Source organism: Orycteropus afer, unplaced genomic scaffold (genome assembly GCF_000298275.1).
Source record: "Orycteropus afer afer isolate SDZICR_OR568_19922 unplaced genomic scaffold, OryAfe1.0 scaffold00293, whole genome shotgun sequence".
NCBI lineage: Eukaryota > Metazoa > Chordata > Mammalia > Tubulidentata > Orycteropodidae > Orycteropus > Orycteropus afer.
This window is the reverse complement of record NW_006921880.1, coordinates 3,295,830-3,305,361: the sequence shown is the minus strand read 5'-3', so window position 1 is coordinate 3,305,361 and position 9,532 is coordinate 3,295,830. Positions and strand designations below refer to the sequence as shown.

Genomic DNA, 9,532 nt, shown 5'->3' with positions numbered 1-9,532 from the left:
GACACGCTGGATGCTAAAAAGCCTAGCTGATCTTGATTACTTATTAATGAGGGTTAGGATAGGTTTTACTTAAGATAATCCTCAATCTCTCATTGAATAGTAAGTAATAATAAGTATATTTCCATTCTGTCAGCGGAGATGAGCAGGAGAGTAATAATTAAGTGACATTTGCTTATATGTGCTTACATGTTCATACGCCACTACGAGTACATCTAATAATTAAGCAACTCTAAAGAATTCAAATTAAATAGGCAGCCACGATGGAATTTCCTGACATAGAAGAAAACTGAGAAGTGCTTAGCTTCTCTATCCCCTGCTTTTAAACTAATGATTCACAACCCTAGGGGAATGAGAATCACTTCAGGAACTTTTAAAAATTCAATTCTCAAGCCCCACCGACTCATTAAATTAATTTCTCTCACTCTAAAAACCTCCACTAGTCTGAAAACCACTGCTATCTTTGGGAACTCACTTCTTCCAAAAGGCTGTGAAGCACAGGCCCAAAATTCAATTCTTCTTGCTTAAATCTAAGACCTACATTGTCCCAAAAGAACGTAAACAGGTGTCTTAGGACAGCTGTACACTGCCTGTTAAGATCATTCAAGAACACATACATATGGGAAACAATTTCAACATTAACTTAAAAATGAACTTTGTTGAGATAAGCAGTTAGATCAAGGGGCTAAAATAATACTGTCACAAAGTTCAATGATGACAGTACAGTTGTTTAAAGTATTTTTAAGTTGTGGCCAGGGTCATTATAAGCCAGGACCAACTCAATGGCACCTAACAACAACATGTCAATACTGTTTTTGGACTATTACCTGATTGCTTTACAAGAGCTATTATTACTAAATCTTAGTGTTGACAACTTTCTTAGAAGTTAAAAGACCCCACAAGATTCTTAAGTACAAATCACTACATAGGTTTGTCATTTTGCCTTGTGGTGCCTGAGGGTACAATATTCTTTTTTGGTTCACAAATGGGAAACTTTCAGAGTTTTCAATGACTGACTCAGCATTCTACCAGCATGACATTCAGCAGGAGGGTGATAAGCTGAGGAAACTGCTTCAAAGGCCACACATCTGCTCAACCCAGCTTGGGGTAACCTCTGCTCTGGTAGCACCAGCCACTGGGCAGGATGCTGGTAGCCCATGAATAAATGATCAGAAGTCCGATAATTTCTGTGAGCCTTTTGGACAGAAACAGAGGAAAATCATCTTCTTAGGGCCTGCCTCTCTAAAATGGAGAAGTGCATGCAGAGAGAAGAGAACTCTCAAGTCAGGCTGATGGTAGGAGGCAGAGGTAACTGTCTTTAAATGAGATTTACCGATTTCCTTGTTCTTCCAGAGACAGACTTCCATCCCAGGTAGCTGCTCCACATGGGTGGTCAACTTTACAGAGATTCGTGCTTAAAGATGCACTAGTTGGCAGTAGAAAGGGCCCTTGGCTGGGATCCTAACGGTGGACCTGCCCACACCCCAGCCTTCAACTTCCCCCTTTCCCATGTACTGCACAAAAACAAAACCCTAAATTTCCCGGGCCTCACTTTCCTCAATTGTCAGGTAGGGATATGAGCGAGATTAATGGTTCTCCAGGGTGGGATTGCTGGCGTCGGGGATGGGTCCATGAACCCCTTAACAAATGCACTTTTTGCATTAACTGCTAAAAAATCCTCGTATTCCAAGATCGGTTAAGAACTAGTGCCTCAACTCTTCCTTCCCAAGATTCTAAGACTCTGGGACAAACCTTAGATCATTCATTCTTCATAATCAGCTTCCTCCAGACCTTGGCCCGGCAGCGGGCCTGCCTCTCTCGCTGACCCCTGACCTCGGGCAGGGCACACCGACAGACAATCTGACTCCATGGTCCTACCCGCAACACTTTAATTATAGGCGCGGCCTTAGAACACAAAAAAGGTTCTAAACGTAAATCTGAAACTTTCTTCTGCTTCCGCGCCGGCGGGGTGTGTGTGTGTGTGTGTGTGTGTGTGCGTGCGTGCGTGTGTGTGTGCGTGCGTGCTTCTGCTTTGCAGCCCCCAGGGACACAACTCGAGGATTTTCCCCGAGTACCCGGCGGGTAGTAGTGGGCGCACGGTCCAGTCCGCTCTGCGCCCAGTCGGAAGCGGAAGCGACCCAAGCCCACCGGCGCCCGCCCGGGCCCCCAGAAGGTGAACCCCACGTCCCCGCCGCACCTCGCACTCACCGGGCTCTGCGCACCAGCCAAGCGTCCCCGCTACCTCCGCGGCCGCCGGCTCCTCGCTCGCGTCCGGGGGCGCGTCGTCCGGCGGCAGCTGCGACAGCCCTGGCTCCTGCAGTTCGGCGGCCCCGGCGCTGTCCAGGGACCGCATCTCGTTGCCTACGCTTTCCTCGCGGCCGTCGCGACTTGTGGCGCCAGCAGCAGCCGCTCGGCTGCCCGGCTCTTCCGGCCGGCCGTCTGCGCATGCGCGCGGCTTCCTCCTCCGCGGGAATCTTGTATTTGTCCTCTGCTACTCTCTTACCTTCAGCTCCGGCGCCTCCTGCTCAGGAAGGACTCGCCTTAGGCTGCGATGACCATAGCTGGCCTGAACGCGCCCATCCCTCAGATGCCGTCAGGTCAGATGACGTGGAGCCAGCCTTTCCAAGACACAGAGGTCCCCTGTCTGCCCGTAATGTCTCTGTCATTGCACCGACAGAAAGGGACGCTGCGTTCCCAGACCCAGCGCCCGTAAGTTCTGTGGCCTTCTCTCGGGGCAGGCGGTCAGGAGTTTAGGAAACTGTGAATACTTATTAGTGTGGCGTTGCATTCAGAATCTCGTATACCCTGGAGAGCTGGCAAAGTACTGTGTCCATCTTTAAATAATCAAGGGTTTTTCCACCGTTATTTTGTTCCCACTTGTCCAAGAGGGAGAGTAGAATTTTGCTAGTTTTGTTGTTGTTGTTGTTTGCCGTCCAGTCGGCCCCGACTCATAGCGACCCCTCCTTGGGTTTCCGAGGTAGTATCACTACGGAAGTAGGATTGCCCAACCTTCCTTCCGAGGAGTGGCTGGTGGGTTTGCTAGTTTTAGAAGGTTAAAAAAAAAAAAAAGAAGTTGGGCATGTAGTCATGAGGAAAACATATCAAAAAGACTGAGGCAGAACCCATTTACATGTTTACAACAAGGTTGTTTTAGCTGTTTAGTTGGACCCACACGGCAACCCCATGTATTTACAACAATAGGTATTATTATTAATCCTCTCTGAGTTTCCCTTTTTGTTAACTGAGACTTCTAGTTTGCCCAAATATAAGATTCAAATGTTTGACATTTGGCTCCATGATTCACTAATAGCTCTTTGGGTTTACATAATTCTCTCATCTGTGACTAGCATTAAATGTGGAAAGACAAGTCTCCCAGCTAGGTTGAATGTTTCTAACCTGTTCTAGGTCTAAGTGCCAAGCACATTGCTGAAAAAGAGAATGAAGTTTGCTTCTAGTCACATATTTGCACATGTTGTTGTTGTTGTTGTTTGCCGTCGAGTCGATTCAAAATGAAACCATATTGACGTTAGGAGCATTAGGTTCTGGACTTGATTCTGTCCCTCAGACAAGTCATTGTACCCCGTGAAGCCTTGGCTACTTCATTTGTTTGTTGTTGTTGTTGTTGTGTGCCATCGAGTCGGACCCGACTCATAGCGACCCTCCTTGGGTTTCCGAGGGTTTCCGAGGCAGTATCACTACGGAAGTAGATTGCCCCATCTTCTTTCAGAGGAGTTGCTGGTGGGTTTGAACCGCCAGCCCTCTGGTTAGAAGTCCAGTGCCTTAGGCACTATGCTACCAGAGCATGCTTCCCTTGCTACTTCACCGAATTGTCATGTAAATAAAGTGCCAGGAAGAGAAAGGACGTGGTCATCTGGAACACACTTTTGTTGTTGTTGTTGTTATGTGCCGTCGAGTCAGCCCTGACTCATAGCGACCCCTCCTTGGGTTTCCGAGGCAGTATCACTACGGAAGTAGGATTGCCCAACCTTCCTTCCGAGGAGTGGCTGGTGGGTTTGAACCACCAGCCTTCTGGTTAGCAGTCAAGTGCCTTAGCCACTAAGCTACCAGACACACTTTACTGGAAAGAAAATATGTATTTTTAACTAGGATGAACATATAATTTATCCTTCAAACTAGAACCCCTTTTTAGAGTAAAAGGAGAGCTCTTTTAAGAATTATGTAGAAATCCTAGCTGTAGGATTGACCTGCAGTGGTCCAGGTGAGGTCAGAACCGAGATAGAGGAGGTAGAAAGGAATGATTGATTTTGAGGTGGCTAGGAGATGGAACCACCACTCTTGTGTCAGTTTGTCGTACTGTGAACACTTGCATATTGCTGTGATGCTGAAAGCTATGCCACCAGTATTTCAAATACCAGCAAGGTCACCTGTGGTTAGCAGGTTTCAGTGGAGCTTCTAGACTAAGACAAGGAAGAAGGAAAAGACAGTCCACTTTTGAAAAAATTAGCCACTGAAAACGTTATGACTAGGAATGAAATATTGTCTGATACAAAGTGCCAAAAGAGGAGCCCCTCAGGTTGGACAGCAATCAAAATACGACTGGAGAGAGAGGCCTTCTCAATGTAGAGTTGACATTAAGGACATGGATGGGATAAAACTTTGGGGATCTTCATTTACTGATGTGGCATGACTCAAAATGAGAAGAAACATCTGCAAACATCCATTAATAATCAGAAAGTGGAATTTACCAAGTATGAATCTAAGAAAATTAGAAGTTGTCAGAAATAAGATGGAACATTTGAAGACTGTTATCTTAGGCATTAGTGAGCTAAAATGGACTGGTATTAGCCATTTGGAATCAGATAGTTAAATGATCTGTGCTGGGAATGACAGATTTAAGAGGAATGGCATTCATTGTCAAACAGAAATTTCAAGATCTATCCTGAAGTACATTGCTATCAGTGATAGGACAATATCCATATCCCTGCAAGGAAGACCAATTAATACTATTATAATTTAAATTTACACACTTACCACTAAAGTCAAAGATGAAGAAATTGAAGATATTTACCAACTTCTGCAGTCTCAAATTGACCAACCTATGATCAAGATGCTTTGATAATGGTGATTGGAATGTGAAAGTTGAAAGAAGGAGCAGTAGCTGGAAAGTATGACCTTCATGTTAGAAATGATACCAGACATTGCATGATATAATTTTGTAAGACCAACAACTTAATCACTGCAAATGCTTTCTCTTCAACAACGTAAGTGGCAACTATACACATGGACCATACAGATGGAATGCACAGAAATTAAGTCGAATACATCTGTGGAAAGAAACAATGGGGAAGCTCAATATCATCAGTCAGCATAAAGCCAGGGACAGAGTGTGGAACAGACCATCAACTGCTCATATGCAAAGCTGAAGAAAATTAAAACAAGTGCATGAGAGCCAAATTATGACCTTGAATTATTACACCTGAATTTAGAGACCATCCAAAGAATAAATATGATGCATTGAACACCAGTGAAGACCAGATGAGTTGGGAATGACATCAAGGATATTATACTTGAAGAAAGCAAAAGGTCATTTAAAAGACAGGAAAGGAAGAGAAGACCAAAACGGATGTCAGAAGGGACTGTGAAACTTGTTCTTAAATGGAGAGTGGCTAAAGTAAATGGAAGAAATGATGAGGGAAAAGATTAGAAGATTTCCAAGGGCAGCTAGAGAAGACAAAGTATTATAATGAAATGTGCAAAGACCTGGAGGTGGTAAATCAAAAGGAAAGAACGTTTCTCAAGTTGAAAGAACTGGGGAAAAAAATTCAAGTCTCAAATTGCAATATTGAAGGATTCTATGGGGAAAATATTGAATGATGCATAAATAAATAAATAACCAAACTCACTGGCATGGAGTTGATTCTGATTCATAGTTACTCCCATTGGGTTTACAAAGCTGTAAATCTTTATGGAAGCAAACTGCTCCATCTTTTTTCCACAGAACAGCTGATAGGTTTGAACCACTGACCTTTTGGTTATCAGCCAAATGCCTTAACCACTGTACCACTAGAATTCCTACTGAATGAGGCAGGAATTGCCAAGAGAAAATGGAAGGAATACAAAGAGTCACTGTACCAGAAGGAATTGGTTGACATTCAACCATTTCATGAGGTAGTGTATGATCGAGAACCAATGGTACTGAAGGAGAAAGTACAAGATGTACTGAAGGAATTGGTGAAAAACAGAATAGCCACTGACAAGTTTCAAAAAACAGATGCAACTCTGGAAGCACTCACTCATTTATGCCAAGATATTTGGAAGACAGCTACCTGGCCAACCAACTGGAAGAGGTCCATGTTTGTGCCCATTCCAAAGAAAGGGGATCCAACAGAATGTGGAAATCCTCTAACAATATCATTATATCACATGCAAGTAAAATTTTGCTGAAAATAATTCAAAAAAACTTGCAGCAATACATCAACAGGGGATTTTCAAAAATTCAAGCCAGATTAATAAGAGAACATGGAACAAGAGATATCATTGCTGATCCATATCATATGGATCTTAGCTTAAAGCAGAGAATGCCAGAAAAATGTTTACCTGTTTTTTATTGACTGTGCAAAGGAATTGGACTGTGTGAATCATAACAAATTAAGGATAACACTGCAAGAATGGGAATTCCAGAGCACTTAATTGTGCCCCTGAGGAATCTGTACATAGAACAAGAGTCAATCATTTGAACAGAACAAGGGGATACTGCATGGTTTAAAATTAGAAAAGATATGTGTCAGGGCTTTATCCTTTCACCACACTTATTCAGTCTGTATACTGAGCAAATAATCCAAGAATCTGGACTATATGAAGAAGAATGCAGCATCAAGATTGGAGGAAGACATACTAACAACCTGTGATATGCAAATGATCTTGCTTCTGAAAGTTAAAATGAAGAAGACTTGAAGCACTTACTGGTGGAGATCAAAGGCCATAGCCTTCAATTTGGATTACACTTCAATATAAAGCAAATAAAAATCCTCACACCTGGACCAATAAGCAATATCACGATAAATGGAGAAGTGACTGAAGTTGTCAAGGATTTAATTTTACTTGTATCCACAATCAATGCCCATGGAAGCAGCAGTCAAGAACTGGTCTGATTGAAACTGGTGAAACCCCCAAGACTATGGCCTGGAATTGAATTTACTTCCAGGTTCAACTTTCAGCCAAATAATAGACAGACATAGGAGGTAAACAGTTACACCAGGGCAGTCACACTTCTTAGAACAATCAACACTAAGAGATCAAAAGGGCAGGATTTGTGGAGGGATAAAGCTCAGAAGGCAGGAATGCAAAGGAAAGACGGACACAGGGAAAAGATAACCACAGGGAAGAAGTGCATAGAAAACTATTACATTGTGGTGATTCCAATCAGTGTCACAAAACAAAATGTGTATGAACTGCTGAGTGGAAAATGCATTTACTCTGTAAACTTTCAATCAAATGGCAATAAAAAGTAAAATAAAAAATAATTAATTAACATATTGTGTTTGGGAAATCTGCTGCAAAGGGCCTCTTTAAACTGTGAAAGAATAGAGATGTCACTTTGAAGACTAACATGTGCCTATCCCAAGCCATGGTATTTCCAGTAACCTCATATGCATATAAAAGCTGGGCAGTGAATAAGGAAGACTAAAGAAGAATTGATGCATTTGAATTGTGGTTTTGGTGAAGAATATTGAATATTCCATAGACTGTCAGAAGAACAAACAAATTTGTCTTGGATAGCCAGACTTCATCTCTAATACTTTGGTCATATTATCAAGAGGGACCAGTGCTAGAAAGGGACATCTTGTTTGGTAAATTAGAGGGTCAGAAAAAAAGGGGAAGAACCTTAAGGAGATAGATTGACACAGTAGCTGCAACAATGGGCTCAAGCAGAGCAAGCATAGTGAGGATGGTGTAGGGCTGAGCGGTGCGCTTCATTCTGTTGTACATAGAGTTGGTATAAGTAGAAACCAGCTTGACAGCACCTAACAACAATAGGAAATGGAGCCACTATGTCTCTGTCAGTTTGTCATTCTGTGGTTGCTTGCATGTTGCTGTGCTGCTGGAAGCAATGCCACTGGTATTTCATATACCAGCAGGGTCAGCAGAACTTCCAGACTAAGACTAGGAAGAAGGACATGACAATCTACTTCTAAAATTATTGGCCACTGAAAACTTTATGAATAGAATATGTCTGATACTGTGCCAGAAGATGAGCATCTCAAGTTGGGAGACACTTAAAGTGAGGGGAAACAACTGCAAACATTTAATATGTAAGTAGCAAAGTTGGAAGTTGTCAAAAATTAAATGGAACATTTGAAGATTCATATACTAGGCATTAATAAGATGAAATGGACTGGTATTGGCCATTTTGAATTCCACAAACATGTCCTCTCCTATGCTGGGAAAGACAAAGAGGAATGGTGTCATTTTCATTCTCAAAAAGAATATTTTAAGATCTATCCTGAAATAAGGTACGGTCAATGATAGGGTAATATTCATACACCTACAAAGAAGACCAATCAATTCAAATATTATTCAAATTTATGTGCCAACTACTGATGCCAAAGATGAAAAATTGAGGACTTTTACCAACTTCTGCAGTCTAAAGTTGATCAAACAGGCATTCAAGATGCATTGATAATTACTGGTGATTGGAAAATGAAAGTTGGAAACAACTTTAGCTGCAAAATATGACCTTCTTATTAGAAATGATTCCAGAGATTGCAGGATATAATTTTGCAAGACCAAAGATCTAGTCACTGGAAATACCTTTTATCAACAACATAAACAACAACTATACACATGGACCTTGTCAGATGGAATATACAGGAATGAAATAAACTACATCTGTTGAAAGAGACAATGGAGAAACTCAGTATCATCAGTTAGAACAAGGTGAGGAGCCAATTGGGGAGCAGACCAATTGCTCATATGTAAGTTCAAGTTGAAGCTGAAAAAAAATTAAAACAAGTCAATGAGAGCCAAAGGACTACCTTAAGTATATCCCATCTGAATTTGGAGACCATCCCAAGAATAGATTTGAAGCATTAAACACTAATGATTGAAGATGAAACAAGTTGTGGGATGACACCAAGGACATCATACAGGAAGAAAACAAAAAGTCTTTAAAAAGCCAGGAAAGGAAAGAGAAGGGGAAGGGACGGGGAAGGGGAAGGGGATGTCAGAAGAGCCACTGAAACTTGCTCTTGAATATACAGTAAAGAAAATGGAATTAATGATGAAGTGAAAGAACTGCACAGAGATTTCAAAGAGTAGCTTAAAAAGACAAAATGAAGTATAATAAAGAAATGTACAAAGATCTTGTGTTAGAAAACCAAAGAGCAAGAACACATAGGGCATTTCTTAAGCTGAAAGAACTGAAAGAAAAAGTCAAGCCTCCAGTTGCAATATTGAAGGATTCTATGTTGTTGTTGTTGTTATGTGCCATCAAGTCAGACCCGACTCATAGCAACCCCTCCTTGGGTTGCCGAGGCAGTATCACTACAGAAGTAGATTGCCCAGCCTTCCTTCT

General features: G+C 41.9%; 1 protein-coding gene across 1 annotated transcript in view; it reads right to left on the bottom strand.

Annotated features, from left to right (window-relative positions):
- SLC35G1 (solute carrier family 35 member G1) overlaps window positions 1–2,350 on the bottom strand; it is a 10,305-nt gene extending 7,955 nt beyond the window's left edge. Inside the window, exon 1 of the mRNA XM_007951282.2 lies at window positions 2,206–2,350. Within this exon, the coding sequence (XP_007949473.1) occupies window positions 2,206–2,350 (145 nt within the window). The remainder of the gene's footprint in view (window positions 1–2,205) is intronic.
- Between the last annotated feature and the right edge of the window lie 7,182 nt (window positions 2,351–9,532).